Source organism: Monomorium pharaonis, chromosome 4, assembly GCF_013373865.1.
Source record: "Monomorium pharaonis isolate MP-MQ-018 chromosome 4, ASM1337386v2, whole genome shotgun sequence".
In the NCBI taxonomy this organism is placed as follows: domain Eukaryota; kingdom Metazoa; phylum Arthropoda; class Insecta; order Hymenoptera; family Formicidae; genus Monomorium; species Monomorium pharaonis.
This window is the reverse complement of record NC_050470.1, coordinates 29,192,651-29,213,651: the sequence shown is the minus strand read 5'-3', so window position 1 is coordinate 29,213,651 and position 21,001 is coordinate 29,192,651. Positions and strand designations below refer to the sequence as shown.

General features: G+C 39.7%; 2 protein-coding genes and 1 long non-coding RNA gene across 3 annotated transcripts; 2 read left to right on the top strand and 1 right to left on the bottom strand.

The window, feature by feature from the left end:
- The first annotated feature begins 876 nt into the window (after positions 1-876).
- LOC105840133 lies at positions 877-2,246 on the top strand. The gene is made up of 2 exons (XM_012686926.2): positions 877-1,391; positions 1,574-2,246. Exons 1-2 carry the CDS (start codon positions 908-910, stop codon positions 1,693-1,695), a joined length of 606 nt encoding a protein of 201 aa, XP_012542380.1. The 5' UTR covers positions 877-907; the 3' UTR covers positions 1,696-2,246.
- LOC118645229 lies at positions 1,295-13,398 on the bottom strand. Its single transcript, XR_004963003.1, has 3 exons — positions 10,646-13,398; positions 1,581-2,917; positions 1,295-1,384 (listed from the first exon to the last, which is right to left on the bottom strand). It is a non-coding gene; the product is annotated as an uncharacterized LOC118645229 (long non-coding RNA).
- A 234-nt stretch (positions 13,399-13,632) lies between these two features.
- On the top strand, positions 13,633-18,038 carry LOC105838010 (zinc finger protein 668). The gene is made up of 3 exons (XM_012683262.3): positions 13,633-13,935; positions 15,685-16,497; positions 17,245-18,038. Exons 1-3 carry the CDS (start codon positions 13,863-13,865, stop codon positions 17,922-17,924), a joined length of 1,566 nt encoding a protein of 521 aa, XP_012538716.1. The 5' UTR covers positions 13,633-13,862; the 3' UTR covers positions 17,925-18,038.
- Positions 18,039-21,001: the final 2,963 nt, after the last annotated feature.

The following is a 21,001-nucleotide window of genomic DNA, read 5'->3' as shown; positions in this document are numbered from 1 at the left end:
ACTTTTAATTATAATTATAATTATAGAAATGTTGTATACAATTTTTTTTAGAAAGTTGCTATTTTACACGTGAAAACCTCTTTCTTGTACAGTTGATATTTCCACGGATAATGTTAAGATAATTATACCTTCAGTTTGCTCTCATTTACTACCGTGGCAGGTATCAATAAGTGGTGATCCATTCATAGTCTCCCACGATGCATATATCCGACCACAAAAAGAATCTATTTACAATCCCGCGGAGGATACTGAGGAGGTGTAAACCCTGCGTTGGTCCCCGGGCCTGATCTCGACTTTTCTTACGCATTCTCAGCGCTAGATAATGAGACAAATGGTTAAAACAATTCGAAAACCATAGAGAGGGCCTCACTCTTGTGCACATGCGAGCCGAACGACGACGCCGGGAGGTCTCTCGCGATGGCTCAGCAGGAGACAGAAGAGACGGCCACGTGTCAGCATGTCGAAACCCCGGACACGTGATTGCGTTTTTAACAATATATTGATTTAATTTTTTTTTAAGGCAATTTCAAAGAAATTTAAGATTCCGGAATTTTTCCTTCGAAAGCTTCCCTCGAGATGTATGCATGTGTGAGTCATAATTATTAGCAGATAAAATGTTTCTTTAATTTAGCGACTATAATAGATATCTATAATAAAATACCGATCATGCGATTTGTGTTTTGGATTAGATTAACTTTTACCAATAGATTAACTTTCTATTTTAAGAGTCTAAAAGCATTAGAAGAAAGTAAATCGAATCGAGATTACGGTTAATGAAGCCTGAGCGAAGTTTAACGAATCCCACGACTGACACGTTTTTTTTTCCTTTCGTCGAGGACCTGTTCTCCAAAATCGAGAAACGAGCGACCGATCGCTCGTCGTTTCACAATCAATTCGAGGGGATTATATGGGTCAAAGCGCGCGCGATATCGGTTTACGACCGCCAACCGCGATGGCAACAACCACCGCCTATTTATACGGCGCAGAGCTTTTTGTCAGTCGCGGGGTGGTTCTCGTCCTAAACATCACATCCGCCGAAATGTGTGCCTTCCACGCTGACCGAGAGGAGGAGGACCGCGAGAGACGGCGGAGACGAAGCGCGAGGGAAGCCACGACAGGAACCACCGCCTCGGCTTTCTTCAGCGGGTTCAAACATCCGCTGCACCAGCCGCTACCAGATCTCTCGTTTACCACCCTCCTGCCGCCTCGGTTCACGCCTCAAAGAGGAACGCTCGTGCATACGAGCGTTCATTTCCCCTTTTCACGTCGGAAACGAAAGGATGCGTTTCGAATGCCCGCCTTTGCCCGCGGTTCTTCTCTCCGACGCCTCTCAAAGTCTCCGCTCTATTTCCGGTTTTTCTCGCTGACATCGTCGTGTTCTACTCTGCAAGGTACACAGTTTGAAATTCAATTATATAATATGTACATAAGTATACGTATAAATAACATTTTTTTAATGCAGATATTTATAGATACTTATAGTGTTTACTCTGTATCTACATATATTTATCATTTTAATTGATAGAAGTCGGAAACATTGAGATAGAATTGATAACAGGCAATCTTTTCACAGTATGTACCGAGAAGACTCTCTTGATCGATTGTGACCGCGTGTCTCGGAGGGAGACACATCTGGACCAGGACGCTTGGACACGTCGGTCTTCTCCGAGACGAGAAAAGCGTGAAGGCGGATGACTGGTGGACGATGCCGGGCGACACGCATTGTACGTCCGGACTCACGTGCACGCGCGAGAGAGGCAGCAGCTCGTCGAATCACCAGCTGCCGATTCGCCGAGTCGACTCCTGGAAGTACGGGAGTCGATCTAAAATTAGCTACCCCGGCATGGCACCCCCGCCTAGCCCTTACATGGCCACGTCACGGGCATACACTCGGCTACTTCGAGAGAGAGAAAGAGAGGAGAGAAAAGGGAAACAATAATAATCGTAGCCTGCCCGGCACGAGTTGATCACGCGCGAGATCTAGCAGCTGAAACTTATCGACGTTTGGACCTTACTCCAGGAGCAATCGGCGTAAGCTTGCATTAGCGAAATTGAAAGGAAACTTTGCATTACGAAGTAACGGTAACTGCAAAAAAAAGAATAAAGATTTCTGTTTCTTTACAGGGAGAAAAGATCTATTTGTTTTTGTTCATCTGTACTTTGCATACTGTACACTTGATTAAATAATGGCTGTTGATTCTTTTATTAATTTAAATACGTAAAATATATATTATATTAAACGCAAAGATATATTTAGCATATTTGAAATGATCTTTTTTGTTATATTTTATATATCCTATGCATAAGCGTACATATATATTTTATATAATTTTGTGCGATTCTCGTGATTCTTTGACGGTACAAAGTACTAGAATCATTTTTATATCACCATACGAGACAGGAAGTGCCGCACGAGTTAGCAATGAACCACATGGCTCCCGGATGAATGGTGTAATGAACGATATCATGCCATATCTGAGATAACGCATCAACGTGCTGGAAAAGTTTTCAATGAAGTTACTAATTAACATTAATATTAAGATAGCCTATCTAATCTAATCTTAATTTTTATTTGTTTTTTGTTTAACGGATCGTTTCGATTAATTGCATATTTGCGAATCTTTATTCTGTTCTGTTGCACTGAGCATATCGTCGGTGGATCCGCCTAACATCAAAACGAGAGATCCTTTGCGGACTCCTTGTAGAAGGAACGAACCCCGTTCCGCGGTACATCTGCGTCGAGCGGATGCAGACTGCATTTTATGGCCGCCCAATGCACAACCGATTCTTATTCGTGCACCCGCACTCACACCCTCCATCGTTCTCCACTGAGCACGCGGTACAACGACTTCTATAATTAGATTTCCTTCCTTCTTTTGGGCTTAGACACCTTCGCGGCCGCGAGTGATCTCTTGACCTGCGTGAAAGAGAATTAAAAGGCAGAGATTAGAAAAATATTAAAAAATTTCAGCTTTAAAATTGATATTGATGCACATGGTTTTTCAACTACGTAGACACTACATGTTTTAATTAGTTTTAATTAAACTTACATCTTTTTTTTATTACTTATTCTCTTCAAACTAAATCTAGAAGTTAACGGGATTATTTATTATCTTTTTATTGAAATTTTATGTTCTTTTTTTTACATATTGATTTTGAATTAATCTACAGGTTTGGACGCGATGTTACGATGACTTGAAAGAGCCACGCGCTCAGCGTGTCATAGGTTTCACTTCGGCTATTTCGAACAGGTTGCGTTCGTATCTATTTTTCGATCATTGGCATCGGTCGGATCCACGGATTCTTGCGCTGTCGACGACAGGTAGACACGGACATAATATAAACGACGATAGTTAAATCGAGTCACCATACATGAGCGCAACCCGACATGCCAAGCGCTTGCTATCATCGTCGTTGCATGTAGATACCATTTAATAGTTGGTAATCAGCCAAAACTCGTCTCTAAACTTGTTGCAACCGTGCAAAATTGTGATATTTTGATTTAACTCTCAAGTGCTAGTCTCTGCTGGCATATCTTCCAGTTAATTAGACTTTTTAATAACGAGGCATGATCGTTCTATTTTCTATTTCTATTAAGGGCTAGCTACACCTGCGCAAGATGTTTTCAATTAGAAGCATAAAATTAGGCAAATGCCGCTTGCAATTGGATTGCAAGATTGCATAAACTAACATAAAATTGTAACTATGTATACGTATAACTATTTTTTATCAAATTTATTAGCAAATATATATAATTTATTAGATAATATAAATCCTGAGAATTCTATTATGTATTTTTTAATTATATTTCCAGAATAAATATATCTTCTCTCTATATCTCTATTTTTATTTTGTCGTATAAATACGCTTTTTTGTAAGTATATCTTATCCTCATGTATTGTTTAGTTAATTTTGCCTAATTGCTTCATTTTTTTAGCAGGTGGGATCTGATCTATTACGATCGTCAGGCAGACGCAATTGTCCGGAAACCAACAATCGTCACGAGAGCTGCGCTTCCTGTCACGCTGTGCTTTCGTCAATGGGCGAGATATAAACTGGGGCTCTATTCCGAAATTAGTATTTCTAGATTGTAAAAAAATATCCTTGTACAACATCAATATTTCTTTCGAGACTAGGAGCTTGTCATGACAAATTAACGTTCAGACTGTACGATAAAAATTACAAATGATTATCTTAAGTAGCGCAATATAGCGAAATAATTTTACATAGTTATTTAATTCACACAATTAAAAGACTTAACGTTTAAAGAATTTAATAATTTGTAGATCTAAAACAATGTTCAAAATTTTGAAATTGAAAATTTAGTATTTTTCAGAGGACTTCGAAACTCGTAATTGTGTTATGCGAATTAGAACAAAACAAGAAAGATGCTGCTTGTGAAGTATTTTATATAGGCACTTCTTTCGAATCTCTGCATTGAAAAAAAATCTATCGATTCTTATATGTTATACCTTGGCAGCTCAAATCCGTCCCTGATCTGCATGCAAATACGATCTAAATTTAGAGATGTCCGATTTCCCTCGTTACGACAGATCGCATTTTTGTCTTCATCGACCTTAATCATTCTTTTTAGCTTCGATCGCTAAGCATGTAACGACGTAATGCTTAGATACGTTCCTATAACCGTTTAAACATCTTTTGAATTTATTCGAAAGAAATTGTCATATTCTGCATAAGTGAGAAAACAATAGAAATTGATTTAATATTGTTTTTTTAATCCACAATGTAAAATAACATATAAATCAATTTAATTAAATTCATCGATCAAATGGGATTAAATTTACATTACTTTCATAAATCACTTGTATAGACATTACAACATAACATTGTCTAACTCAATTCTCATCTAAATCATTTCATGAGACCCGGAAAACATAACGGCGGCAAGACATACAAATCCGATATCATCGGGTCCCAAAGTGTTAAGATAATACGGCTTCGCGGACGCATCAACTTGCGGCTGGATTCTTCAATGGGCCACTAGAAAGAAGAGTTTCTGAATGGGCACGCACACGCATACGAAAATGCGTCACGCCAACGTACAGCGCGATATCCCCGTGGATCTTATAGTGGCGAGATATTAACGCGTACGAGATGCGCGTCCACCGAGTTTCTAATATTATACTGCTACACAAGGCACATCGTGATGACGCACGCGATGTTTATACGAATTATTTCGAACTTCTTTGCGTCAAGGCATATCTTAAAATAATTATATGGAAACAAACTGAAACAAAGTAATTAAGAGATTAAACAAAGTTAATGGTAGATTCGTAAATTTTTGCATATTAACAGTTTGTCAAATTATTCTTGTCAACTACTTAATTTTCAAATATGATGATTCTGCTTTTTGTATATCTCCTTTGCTTAATAATATTCGTGTAAATATCTAACAATTATAGTTATTTTCTTGCTTACAGCATCAAATTTTATTAAAAAGATTACAATTGAAAATATACGCTTTTTCTAAAATTTAAATTAAAAAAATATATATGTAAAATTTTCTACATTTTAAGATTTATGAAAGAAAGAATTGATTAAATCACTCCAGCAACGGGGACTGCCGATTATAGCTGCTACCGATGTTTTGAGATCCCATATGGGGATAAAGCCCCCCAGGATGATCGCGTGCACGGGTCGCATGCGTCTTGTAGACGCACGCGTGTTAAAGGGAAGGCGGTGGAAAAGGGAATTCGAGCCCGGAGATGAGACGACGACGAGAGAGATGGAGAGGGTGGGCGCGTGTCGGTCGCGTGCCTATTGCCACCGGTGACTTGGTTGTATATCTGCGACCCTCTCCGGGTCCCTTTAACCGCCCCTTTCTTCGCCGTTTTTCCGGCAGCGCGGCTCTGACAAGGAGATCTTTCTCAGACAATAGCGTTTCCGCCGACGATGAGGATCAACCGTCGACACATGTATCGAATAAAATCACACGGGAAGATTTAATAGATCGATGAGGGTTTCTTTTTATCATCGTGATAAGTGACGGAGATGTTTACCGTGAGATTGAAGAGAAGTTGAATTTGAGACGTGGGGAAATATAAATATGATTGCGGCGATTACAATCTTTTTCAATCGGAATTCTATTGTCATAAAAATTTATCTATTTATTTGTTTAAATTTTCTTGTGAGGTATTCAGAGGGGTATCAATAATTTGTTAAACTGTGACGACGATAGTCGCTCGAATTTGTCACAGTACAGTTCAGGATCATGACCTTAGTCCTTCGCTGTCTAGTTCATTTCCTTTTCCTGCCACGCTCTGTAAAAACCGCCTGAGCAATAGCGATGAAAGAAGCAGAATAAAGACGCTGGCATGCGAACACACAGCCTTGACTGAGCAAAAGCTGCCTTGATTCGTCTTACTCTCTTCCGAAAAATGATATTCTGCAGAATCAAATGTGTTTCTTGCTAAAATGTACCAGGGAACCTTGCAAACTCGAAAATTCAGATTTTAATGAAACTTGGTATAAATGTAGAGAGGGTGAATACAGAATAAATTCAGAAATTTTTAGTTGGTGCCCAAAAACGGTTTGAAGGGGTGAAACCACCCTTCAAAGTTGAGACGATTTTTGCGGTTTTTCGATATATCTCGTAAATTAAACAAAATATAAAAAAATGTTTCGTACGAAAGTTTTACAGTATAAATACCTTTATTTAACTATGCTATTTATTTAAAATAAAAAATTTTTATAAAATTTTTTTTTCCCGAAAAATAAATAGCGTAGTTAAATGGAGGTATTTATGCTGTAAAACTTTTGTATGAAACATTTTTTAATATTTTGTTCAGTTTACGAGATATATCGAAAAACCGCAAAAATGTCTCAATTTTAAAGGGTGGTTTTACCCCTTCAAACCGTTTTTGGGCACCAACTAAAAATTTCTAAATTCATGTATTCACCCCCTCTACATTTATGCCAAGTTTCATTAAAATCTGAATTTTCGAGTTCGCGAGGTTCTTTTGTCAGTAGCCTTTTATTATTTGTACGAATTACGAGTTTTCGATGTCGCAAGTGAGAACGGAAATCATCAACATTCCCGACATTTCGGATGAGTAATTAACTCTGTCGCCACCGGGCTACAACTGCTGCGCGTAAATCGTTTTGATCTCTTTTTCTTGAAGACGTCTGAATTGCACTAATAGTCGGAGTTAGTGCTACATCAAAATTTCGTTCATACATTATAAAAATATTTAATACGTAACTTTTAATATAAAAAGTTGTCGCAATTTGTTTTCTAAATCAAATTTAAATATATATTAGCTGGGTGTATTTAAATAATTTAACATACAAGATTCATAAATGTCTTAATATATTATTTTTATGTCTATTATCTCTCTCTTTCTTTTTCTCTCTAAATAAAAAGATAAATAGATTCGGATTGTCTATTAATCCATATGATCAAAAGGACAAAGGAGGCTGCGGAAAGTGGAGTGCTCGGGATTAATTGCGACCAGGTCGAACTGCGGTACACTACCAGACGAGCCCGTGCTTTGCAGGTGGCAAGCAGGCATGCAAAATCGAAAACGGAGGGCGAACATGCACGCATACGAGCACGTGCTCGCATTTTGCGAGAGGCCCTCTTTTCAGAAACGTCGGCGGCGGGCGGCGACGTTGGAGGCGATCAGCTGGCGATACTTCTCCCTTTTCTTTTTGATCTTCGCGAGAGAGAGGCGAGTCAGAAAAAAAAAACGCCAAAAAGAACGAAAATGAGCGTCGCCACCCCTTCTCCGTTGCGCGCACCCGCATCCTGTGGCAGCTTTCGTAAAAACCGTCGGCCCCGTCGGTTTCCATTCAAAAGCGCGAGTCACGAGGGCTCATTTACGAATTTCACGACGAAACCCTACACATTCTCTCTCTCTTTCTCTTTCTCTTGCTGAAGAGTGAGGCGTCTGCGATCTCGATCGAAGCGTCAGGAACCGAGTTTAAAGATAAATAGATAAGTAGATACGAATATAAAAAGAGAAGGTGTGAGATCGCCTCTTGAAAAAAAGATCTCACCTCTGGATTACGTAAAAAGTATTGTAATCTATCTCTGAAACACACATACACACACAAAATAAAGAGATTTTATTGAAATATATGAAACTAATGTATAGATTATTAAAAAAGCTATTTAGCATTGATATTAAATTATAAATATTGAAATAAAAGTGCGACAGTAATAACCTGATATAACATAATGATAACAGCAATATTAATCGCGAGGATTATTAACGAAGAATTATTCGACGTTTTCGACGACATATAAGTACATTGCTTATAACAACGTGACAATCAGAGGATGAAATTTTACTGAATAACATCAAATGACCAGTTGGAAATGACAGCTTCTTTTCGAAGGGGAGCTCCAGCAGCAGAGAGACGGAAGGGCAAGTAGCTGAATTCATACCGATTGCAGTGTAAGAATAGCAACACGATCATGAGGGAGGAAAGAGGAGGACGAAACGGGCGGCTGATCGCTGTCTCCGGAAGGAACTGTCTCCCTTTATCCACGAGGACATTCCTCCGAACACGAGCCAACAACGTGTCTTACGAAGGGCTCTTCCCTAGACTACATAGGGGGAGGCGCTCCACGGACGTCTCCACCCAGCGTTAACCTCTTGCACCCAGAACTAAATTAAGAGTCGTTCCGGTCCAGGCTTTTTGCCACCGGTACTCCTCGGGCTTCCTTTTTTCCCTCCCAAACTTTCTCCCTGCTCGATCTATCGAGAGTATCAACCCGTTATATTTCTTCGCCACGTCCAAATATTTCAAACACCCACGTTCAGACACCCTAAGATATATCTGTCTGTTACAGCTCTCACCAATTAGTGTGCATGAGTTACACACTCGATTCTCATAATCCTTTAATTAATTTTTTGTATCTCTGAATGATGGATAAAGTTATGATTGCAGATACTATACCATGATCTTCATTTTCACGTCCAGACACATGACTTGATTATATTAAATCTCTTGCTGCAGTTCGGCTCGCATCTTCGACGAGTGTCAATAATTAATCCCTTTTGCGTTTTATCGCGAAATCTGCTCTAGGGCAAAGTGAAATGTCTACTACGGTTCATTGTTCTCCTCTTTCGCTCACCTAAAAACAGCAACAATGCGGCGGAGTATAATCGAAAGGCGTGCGCGCGCGCGCGCGCACGACGCGCCTATTCCCGCATAATGATTCACGTACCGTGAATAGAGGATAGTCATTAAGCTGCGCTGCCCGATGTCATTGCACCCTAGAGATCCTAGAGAAAAGGGGAGCCGCGCGCGAAGGAAAGCGCAAGCGGAAAAGTATGGTGGTACACGTAAACGGCTGAAAATCTGACGCCTTGGCACCCGGCCAGATCTCTCTCCCATCCTCCTCGCGAGACGAGGCTCATCTTCGGCCTCGTCTTCATCTCTCATCCTCCGGTGGGCGCGTGCTCTTCCATCGCGCACTTTTATTCCGTTTTCCCGACGCACGTCGCGTCGTTTCGCGGAAGCGCCTCGTCGTTCTCGTCGTCATCGTATTGCTATTCTCGGAATCCGGACTGGGGATTAATAGGTCCATCCGATTACGAATCCTAGAGGCGCACGAGAGAGTGTTTAGCTCTGAAAATTCTTTCGGGGGATCACTGATTATTATTTCGTGATGTCTGTGCCGCCGTAAATGTTTGTGATGTTCGTACACGGCGCGGAACTTTTTCAGCGGCCACCTGGTACCACTGACATCGACAGCTCAGTTTTTCCTCCACATTTGTATATTTATCACATTTAAATCACCAATAAAATTGTAAAATTTACATTTATATCGCAAAAGAAGTATTTTTCTAGAACTGGTTATTACCGTAACACTTTCAAAACAATTTGTCAAAAAAATCGAGATTACAATATTTTACAGACATTGAGTTGTTCTGAAAGATTTTTGTTCGATTTTATCACAATGTAATAAAAAGTTATAACATAGTGTAATGCTCGCTTATTATAGTACAACACATTTCTCTACTGACTTAGAGACGTAAATACATGAAAATAATCAAACATCTTGTGAAAAGAGAATGAATTGAAGAAATGGACTCCGTCATCGACAGACAGAGCTGAGAGGCGAACGAGTTTGAAAAAAATCTACCGATGCGACCCACACAACAAAATATTATCAGATATATCTTAAAAATATATTTCTGTATAACGTCAGAATATCCGCAAAGCACTGTCAAGATATCTTAAGAACGTTTTTGGGATATTTCTAAGACATTAAATGATAATTTTATTTCAGATGTGATATCTAATTTTTTTATTTTTATGTTTAATCTTATCTTTAATTATTATATTTAAGATAGCCTCAACTTTATTTAAGATATATTGTATAAATTATCTCATTGCGAAATATATCTTGCAAGTAAAGCAAACTTAAATAAAATAAAAAGTTTAATTATCAATATCACATTATATGCAAATATTGCAGAGATATCCTTTTACAGACAATATATGATATTAAATAATAATGTCCTACAGATTCTTTGAATATCTGACAATGAGATATCTTAAAATTGATTTAAAATTATAAACATAAAGATATCTGATTATATTTTAAATATATTTTGCTGTATGGGGAGATTCTAGATTCCAGATTCCGATCTCCCTCGGCCTGGCCTACCTTGTTGCGCCTCGCGGATGGCCGTGGAATAGAAGAGAGGTGGTTTACCCGAAGTCCACGACAGCTGCACCGAGCCGGCGGGGCCTGAAAATAGCACGACAACCCCATGCCGAGGCCGCCGGAGGAGAGGCAAAGTCGAAGTCCTCTTTCCTTCTCTCTCTTTCTCTCTCCCTCGCCTCATCTTCGTATATACGTACTCCGAAATCCGGAGCTAGAAAGTCGCCCACGAGCCTTTTAAATAGCGATCGCGTGCTTTTCCCTTTTTTCCGGCACGCGGAAAGTACTTGCTCCTGGCCTAGCTCGAGGAAAGGAGGCTGGCGCACGCGGAAGGCCGCTGATTTATAGGTGGAACCGAGCCCTTCGTATATCCGGATACTTTACACATCGGGACAGACGATCCAGTCACGCTCTCTCGTCCTAAACGATCCCGGCCGCCCCGTGATGGAATCACTCTCCTAATGACTCGGTATCCCCGCCCGGGAATCAACGCAAAAAACCTATATATCCGCCCTCGCACTTATCCATCTTCCTCAGGCGAGAAATTACCCAAAATGGGAAATTCCTCTCTTACAAGCGCGTCCCGATTTGGTAGACTCTCTCGTACAAATCGTTTAGTGTAATTTATTACCATCCACATTCTCATTTCGAAGAGAACGGTTTCATCGAAACTGTTTGGGAGGGGCGGGATGAGGTCTTCATCGGGCATTCCTTTACGATCGTGATCTTGAACAAATGTCGTTCTCCCTTCTCGCATGCCTCGCGAGAGTATTCTTCCTCACTCTTCCGCACGTGACCGCGGTCGCGATTTATCCGTCAAGATCGCCTACTCGCTATCGCGTATTTCCTCCTCCTCCGCATCTGGGAGCGCTCCAAGAGCGCCGAAAATACGCGAATCGCGCTGGTGGGCGAGCGGAACACCTTTGGGCACCTGTAGGATGCACCGTCGGATAAAGCGCGCACATCAAGCAACGAGAAGATGCTCCGCTATAGCATTGTCGGTTGCAATGTCGGTTACGTTGATGGAAGCGGCTTCTGCGATCGAATTGCGTCTGTGTCGGTCGAGGATGTGCTCTTGCTCGCTCGACGTGCTCGGGGAACTCGTGACTTTATTTTTGGCCGTTCGACGACGATACCGTCGACGATTTACGATTTACGCTGCCCGCCGGGACACCTGTTCCGCAACTCCCATCTAGAGCTTTCCTGCTGTCGCGCGTTTTACTCCGAATGACGTATTGTGCGACTATAGACAATCTTGCAATCTCACAAACAATCTTTTTACACTTTGCACTGAAGAAGACTCGTGATGTGAGTTGAAACGTTTGCATATTCGGCGTACGTACATATTTTCAAATGCGTTCGCGTTGCAACGCGTTTGACATCATCTTAAATAAAATTCTTGCACACGAATATCCAGTGTCCTTTTTGAGATTTTTCTTCCTAACATATTATTTAAATTATTAAAGTCTTATTAACTGTTTTTCAATTTAGAAACAATTTGTCTCTCAACTTTCCAATCAAATTTGCTCTTATTTTAGAATAAAATCTAATAAAATTTGTATTTCTATTGTATTCATAAAAGTGTTCAGTGTTTGATGCTGTTAATAAAATCGCAATTGAAAATAATAATTAACTTTTTAAAGCGAGAAGAAATCGGCATTTCAAAAATCGTCGACAAAAAGCAATATTCGGGAAATTCTACTGGGGAGTGTTTCCTTGGAATATTTCGCATTTGAAGTGACTTTCAGAAAAATTTGATCTTTTTTTCTAATCTCCTCAGAACTCACGTTTCGCGCAAAGAGCAAGATACTATGCAGGCAGCGAGGCTTTTTGGTCGACGATTGAATGAATGCCACGCGAGTTAGTCAGCGCCGCGGTGCTAAATTCGGCGGACGCCTGGCGTCGCGCCAGAAGAACCACCCAGCGCACCAACCTGTGCTTCTACCCTATAACTCGCCGACGAAATGGCGCCGTTATCATATCTGCTTGCCATCGTCCTTTGTTTAAACAACGTCCAAACAGATCGCTGATTCTATCAATTCTCTGAATACGCGTAAGACGTCTCTGTTGTATTTTCGTTCCTTGCTCTTTTGCGAAAACTCGATGTGACATCATCAGAAGTAGAAGATTAGATTTAAAGATGTTTCAAGCTTTCAGGAATTATAAACAGAAATAAGATGAGATTGAATGATGAAATTCGCTTTTTTTCGACACACTGTTACAAACATATATACTTCAATTAAAGTAAAAAGCGTCATTATTATAAGATTTTATACATTAAAACTAAAAACATATTCTGTCATACAATAACTTTTATGTCAAAAAAAGCTGCTTCAAATCTTGCATAATATTTAATACGTATACGACAATTTTAATTAAAAAATCTTTCAAGTGTACATGTATGTATATAAATAAAACAAAAAAATGTGTGTGCTATCTTAAGATAAATAGCAATTAAAACGTCCAAACAGCTAATCACATGTGTTTTTTGCGATGGTAAATTATAGAAAAACTGACGCGCAATTACGGTACTATAGTGTATCACGCTCACGCAATTAATTTCGCCAATTTGCATTTGATTCAATGACTGCTCGAATTGGCGGGCGGTCTCATAATGGGCGATAATGAGGGGCAACTTGTCGGGAGAAGATAAGGGTAGTTAGCAACCACCCTGCGCAAGCCTCAGGGGCCGGTCGTGTTCCTCCCGCGCAGTCTTTCATCTGCTCTCTCTTCCCCGTGCGTAGGCCCGCACTCGCCACGCGTGTCACACATTGCCGACACACCAACGGGAGGGAACCGGGCGGGCACGCTTCTGCGGCGCGTGCAGCTGAAGAAGAAGAAGAAAAAGAAAAAGAAGAACAAGAAGACGACGACGACGACGAAAAGCGCCGCGGCGACCGACGACGGTGGCGGCGGCAGCGGTGAAGGAGGTGAAGGGTGAGGGAGGTTGCGCTGCTATATGTAGCCCCGAATCTTAGCCGGGGCAACTATTGCGCCCGAAATTGCCGAAGCGAACGCAACCCCTGCGCCACTCGACATACACGCTTCCAAACGGATTGTAATCTTCTCAACATCGCGGTACTACCCCGTCTTCGCGCGCGTTTGTCATCCCTTTCTTACAGATAGTAGTTGGTGCAACGAGTGTGGTAATTTGTGCATCTTGAATTGATAAGCATGACTTGTGTGCTCTAAGGAGAAAAATCGAGGAGAGACGAGGAAGATGCCGCGAGCGTTCCTGATCACGCATCGCAGGTACAACGGTGTTGAAGAGGAGATCGCAGGATCTGAAAGAGGTATGTTGTTTCCTTGATACGTTGCAACTTTTATAAAAATTTGAGAAATGTTAATGTCATTAATTATAATAAAGACTAGAGACTTAAATTAAAAAGTATTAAAAATTTAATTTGTATTTTACAGTTGAATATTACAAATTACTTTACCTTTTGTTTTTTATTAAACTAAAGTGATTTATTATAATTTTCTAAAGTTATCATAAGTTAATAAGAAAATTTTGCCTACCTGAGAATGTAATTTAAAATATTGTTTCAGTTCATATATTTTTCATTAAATTAATTTTAAGTTTAAAATTAATATTTTGTTTGAAGACTTTTAAATATAATTTTTAATTATTTTTAAATCTAATAATATAATTGATTATTTTTCCAGTGTGTGTTAATATATAATTTTTTATGTATAAGTTATACTGGTTGTGATTAATTAACATATTGCATATAATTTTTTTTGTATAACTTGTACATCAAATATAGATTAAAAAATAAAATTTTAATATTTGTAACATAAAAAAACTTATATTTATCATGCAACTCTGGTATGCTTGATAATTTAGGGCCGGTTGTTCTATTTCTTGATAAACTTCCCTATCAGATAAATATGTGTCTGTCTTTATATAATTAGAAAAAAAAATAAAAATAGATACATGCTTATCTAATAAAGTAAGTTTGTCGAGAAAATGGAAAAATTGGCTCTTAATTAACCATTTTTTATGTACATATGTTGCAAGTTTAGCCTGAAAATTTGTATTCAATATATCAATGGCAATAATGATATCACGGATATCTTTTCTGCATCAGCAAAGTACATATCTCAATGTTTGAGTCACCTATTAACTCCGCGAAATTCAATTCGGTGTTTTTCACAGAAAAAATGCATTCTGAGAAAAAAAAGTTAATTTGATTAAATTATTTAACTCAAATTAAATTTCTTTAGTTGAAATATTTAAATACTTAACATAAGTATTTGAACTGAAGAAATTTAATCAAATTGAAAAATTTACTCAAATTGACTGCTTTTTTTCTCAGTATGAGAATTACAAAATCTCGATTTTTTTATATACCACACATGTCGATTGAGAAACCCCCTCTTCTTCGCAATGATTGAATTTAATCGGGAGAATCTGCTGGTCGTTGCTTCGCGATCAAGGTGGTGTGTCGCGCGGATTTAAGAATAGGAGACGCTGGAGATGCGTCACGCAGCCAGGGCACACCAAGAAGACGCATACCGTCGCGATGCCGTCAACCCCACCGCAGGCAGGCAGGCTAGCTTTCCTGCTAGCGAGCGTAACGCGTGTGTGTATGTACACATAAGAATAAAGCACGTTGCGCACGCTAAGGAATAACGGGCGAGCGGGGGTTGGTGGCGTAGTTACTCTATTTCCGTTCTCCCCGAAAACGGAGCAGCAAGCGGAGCCCTGCTCCCGAAGGTGTTTTACGAGCCGCGCCGACGCCGGATTTCCCTCCCAGTCGGGCTTTATCAGAAGTGCTTATGTTGCACTTGAAAGCACATGAAACCCGCGCGATATTCGTTGAAAGCCGCAATCAAATGCAAAGTTAATAAATTTGTTACCGTGCGGAAAAGTATAGTTAAAAAATATGTATAATATAATACAATATAAATATATAATATACAATATAATTAAATGTAATTATCAAACATTGCCGATTTATTAAAAATTATTAATCACGAAACAGATGTTGCGCTACAACGTTAATTTGAATATTTCTCTTTTATAAATTTTTGTACAGATTTCAGTCCCGAGAGAAGCGTGAGGCTGGCCGATTACAGCAGCGGTCAACCAACTTCCGATGGCGCCAGCGAGTGCGGCAGCGAAACGTCGTCCGAGTGTCCCGAGGAGCTGTACAATCTGACGAAGCTGGCGGAGGTGAGCCTTGCAGCGGCGGCGGGCACCCTAATTCATCACAACAATGTCATCTATCAGCGACCGGCGTCGCCCAGGATCGCGCAATATCCTGGGGAAGCGAGCAGGACTTCGCTTGGGTCTCGACCGAGTGCCGTTCAAGTGATGGGAAACCAGGATCAAGTCCTAGGCGAACGAACGAGGCTCTTTTTTGAGCGGATCGAGACCGAGAGGGAGATCCTGGAGACACGTTCCGAGGAGAACGCCGCGCTGGAGATTCGCCTCTCGCCGCGGCGAGATCCTTCCAGCTCCTCGCAGGAGGAATCCTGTCACCTGTCCTCGAAGGCACCAGTTGTCCCCGGTGTCGGCGTCGATTCGATGTCGCTCCCTTCGACCGCGTCGATCCAAGGTCGCAGAACGGCCGTCGTGGAGGCCAGACCGGAGGACAACGAGGACCACGAGTGTCCCGACTGCGGCAAGAAGTACTCGACCTCCTCAAATCTGGCCAGGCACCGTCAAACGCACAGGTCGCTGGGTGATAAGAAGGCCAGGAGATGCCCGCACTGCGACAAGGTCTACGTCAGCATGCCGGCGTTCAGTATGCACGTGAGGACCCACAATCAGGGCTGCAAGTGCCACTATTGCGGCAAGTGTTTCTCCAGGCCGTGGCTGCTCCAGGGGCACATACGCACACACACAGGTAACTCTTTTGACATCCAAAATCCCTTCATTCTTTGCTTGTTAACTCTGACTATAAACAATTTATAATTTACCGTAGCTATACACTCAGGTATATGAAGAAAATTATTAACTCCTTTCTCTAGTTTAAATTTAACTTGACTCTCAAAGTTGTTTTTTGTCCCTGACCGATTGCATTTTCTCACAGTAATAGATATGACGTAAATAAACTAAGGTAAACTATTTTTGAAGAGAGTACGGTGAATTTAACAAGCTTTCAATGAAGATGGATTCAAATTAATCATTCATGTGTGTGATTTTGGCACGCTCGGAGATCCGGCACTATTTTCAACTGCAAATTGCAGATGTACAACTGTGAAATCGCTTGACACATACAATGTATTCACGTTCTTCAGTGCAGAAAGCAAATGAAAAATAATGTTAAATTTTTTTTTCTTTTTTTCTATCTTCTATTTTATTCTTTTAATAACAATTGTTTTCATTATATTTATTTTTGTGTATTTTATATTATATATATATATATATATATATATAATACATGTTTTAATTTTTTTATTACATAGCATCTAAATCTGTTTAAGATATTTTAACAATTATTATTATTCACTACTTCTAAATGCACGACATTTTCAAAAATAATTATTTTTAATATTTATTATTTAAATAAAAACATTAATTTTTAAATATTCTGAAATTTAAATATACACAAAAAGATTGTTATTTTTAGTAACTATTTTTTCTCTTTCAGGCGAGAAACCTTTCAAGTGCACCATTTGCAACAAAGCCTTTGCCGACAAGTCGAACTTACGGGCCCACATACAGACGCACTCGAACACTAAACCCCACGTGTGCGGTCGTTGCGGCAAAGCCTTCGCCCTGAAATCGTATCTCTACAAGCACGAGGAGTCGTCTTGCATGCGTGCCCACCACCGATCATCCACGTTGTCAGACAAATCCGAGCAGATCGAGCAGCAAAGGACGTCACCGCTTGTGAAACCGGCGAGTGCACCGCTATCGTCGTCCTTGAACAAAACGCAGACGACGTCGTGCGTCACGGCGTCGCCCACCAGCGTCATCGTTCCTCGACCGGGACACGAGGGGCGTGATCAGAAAGACTCGCCGTTCTCCGCGATCATCAGGCACACCAGAACGTCGGACGCGTCCGTGACGGCACCGTCGAAACGACCCTGCAGAGAGAAGACGTCCCCGGATAATCCAGAAGGGCAGAGCTCCGGTGATTTGGTGACCAAGGATCCCGAATACGTGTCCAGAATGGTCATCAGAACGTCAGTCATATCACCCAATCCGGAGCACGTGCACCTCCGTTTCGAAAATGATGTCAAGAGTTCCTCAACTACGTTCGATTATCCCGACCCGACGAGATCCTCGTCCTTCTCCACGATGACTTTGAATCTGGCCATCGCTTAAAAATCGATCGATACTTAGCGATCAAATCGAGTTGATCTATCAATAAAAAGAATTTAGATTTGTACCTTAAGGGGATGCTAAAGCTGTCCTGTTTATCGATTATTTTGCTTATTTTCATAATACGTAAGAATTTTATATAAAAAACAAAAAAAATTTTAATTTGTAAATTATTGTATTATGTTACCGTTTGTACTTTAATTGTGAAAAAAGATTTTTAATTCTGTAAATACAATTAAAAGATTAGTGAATTAAAAATAATCAAAATAATCGGTGAAACAGAACAGCTTTAGGATCTCCTTAACACGAATTTTTAATAGCAAGGAATATTCTCGAGATTCACGAAAGTCGATTGAAAATTTCAATCAAAAGAAGATTCTAGATTCTAAAACTTGAAATACCTCGGTATTTTGTAGGAAATTAAAATAACTTTAGAAATGTTTTTAATTATTTATTAAAAAATTATCAATTCAAACAACATATCTTCCATTACGAGATTACAATACCGAAAGATTTAATTTAAAAATTGAAGATAAAAATTTAAATTATTAAAATAATTGTATAGAAGTCACAAAGTTACTAATGTTTTTCTTAATCATCAACTTTTTAACTTTTTTTAACTTTTTAACTTTTTTAAAACATGGACTTTTTCTGATAAAAAATTTTATTTAAATTAAAACATCAACTTTTACATTAATATATTCTGGTAACAGTTGATTACATGATCGTCAATTTTTATTATCGACTGCTATTATTAATTTGTTTTTATTAATCGAGCGAAGATTATTTTCTGGTAGTGGCGAATTAAGGAAGAGTTCGACAGAATATTGCGTGTGACAGATATTATTCCAAGCATCTTCCGAATTAGGGACCACCTAGCGATTAGTCGTAATAACGTTAAATTTGTAAGCGTGTTTAATTTATCGCATTGTGTAATGTAAAATCGTGCCTTAAGTATCGAGCCTTAAAGTGCTTTAGCACGTGCGCAATTCGACATAGCGATTGTCGTGAAAAGAAATTTTCGAGAGCGTCTGCTAAACGCCAAACTCGTGACTTTATCTATTTAAAGGCGTGTAGCGTCGCTATCGCGCGGCGCCAAGCGATTGAGATTGATCATCGACACGGACTGAATTACAAGTGCCATCGTGTGTTATTATTATTTTAGAATTAAACGAAAGGTTCCCTGTGTGCGGCTCTTCGAGGCAGCTACCACCGATCTTTGTAAATATGTGCGAATGACAGGTGCGCGAGATGTAGCGAATACACCTCCGCGACAAGGGTGATGGGAAAGAAAAAACCATCTTTCTGTCCTGTACAACCAAATGGAAAGTTTCTACCAAGTTCGCAATCGTAAGCGTTCGACGTGATTCTCGAAACCGAAGAAGGCGTATGAGTCTGTGATTCGGAATTGCGCAACCGGAATTGCCGCAAAACGCCGGCTCCAGGCAATGCGATCATCTGCCAAAAATACATATATCTATATATAAATAAAAATGTGTATACAACACTATGTATTTCATATTATAAAGATAAGTTCGGACCCAGCGGTCGTCCGCTAGTGTATTCTGCACCTGTTATGTGATGAATTTTGCTGTATTAATTCTATGCAATTAGAGTATCATTGTGTGTAACGTCCAACGAGCGTTATCCGGTATCGAGCGCGTATTCATCCGGAGCCGCGAGTTGTAGGCTGCTTTTGGCAGCAACGTTCTCCAGCAGCAAATTAATTCTAGCGGCAATAAGTAAGCCTCCTTTCTTTCGTTCGTTTGCGGCGCCAGAGATTGGCGTCCGATCAGAGTGTCGAACTAGTCGAATCCGTTTCGCCATCGTGAAACGCAATCTGCCGTGAGGAGAAAGATCTCCCTCGATTTAATTAATGGTCACGATGGGTTAAATGTATCTTTTTTTAATTCAATGGCCGGCAAGATTAAGCGAATTATGCGAGTGGCGACGGTGCGTTATAAGATAAAGATTTCATGTAAGATGTAATGATGTGTCGCGCAAAACAGGATCGACCGCCGCGTACGCTGAGAAATCCGCTCGAGTCGAATATAATTATAATTAATTGACGAACGATGCAGACACACACACACACACACACACACACACACACACACACGTGCGTCCTAGTCATTCGATAGATCGCCCATCGGACGAAAATAGGGATCCCGATCTAGCGATTAAGCACGTAGTCGCGTTGACCACATGTTGTAAATAGCATTCCCACTTTTACGTATTAGATTTTAGTCGCGCGCGCGTGGAGGAGAGATGTGGCCGTTTTTAGATAGCGATTTTATTACAACCGTTGTATTATATACGTGCTATTTGTACACATCGGAGTGCCTATGCGAGAAACACATTTATCCGCATCTTTTTTTACGAATTGTAAAAGTCTTGTTTAACGTAACAGAAGAATAATACACGAAGTGACATATGTACGTGTTTCGAATACGCTTGAAATAACTTTGCGTCCTTCCTATCCAGCTCTCTTCTTTCAGTTTCTTTAATCCCTTCTCATCTTCATTGCGTGGCGAAATTTAAAAGTTATGTTAAATAATTTAACAACACCACGCCTCTCTTTATATCGGATTGCAACACGCGCGTTCATATAAAGCTTCCCGTTCAATTCATCTCTCTCGCATCGCCGTTTTATTTATTGATCTCATTATCACGCCGATGAACCGTGCGATCGTTTGCTACGCTTGGTAGTAGGATAAACAGCGACTAACTGTGTTTAACAAATAGATTGGAGTCAATAATTAGGCCAACGAAAGTGACTAAACTCTCGATAAGTCAAGTTGGCTCAATGTCGCTCGTAATTGATACATATTTACGTGACTTTGAATTGAAACAAAAGATTTTTTCTGCATTTAATGTTATTATCATTATAACGCCACTGAGAATCTCGGTTGCTTATTTGTATCCTGTTTTCGAATTTAAAAAATATTTCCAAATATATAATATATCAAATAAAATAATACATATACAGATACATATATATATAGATAATATAATAAATGATAATTGCTATGTAATATACATATATATATACAATATATAGTATATTTATTTATTTATTT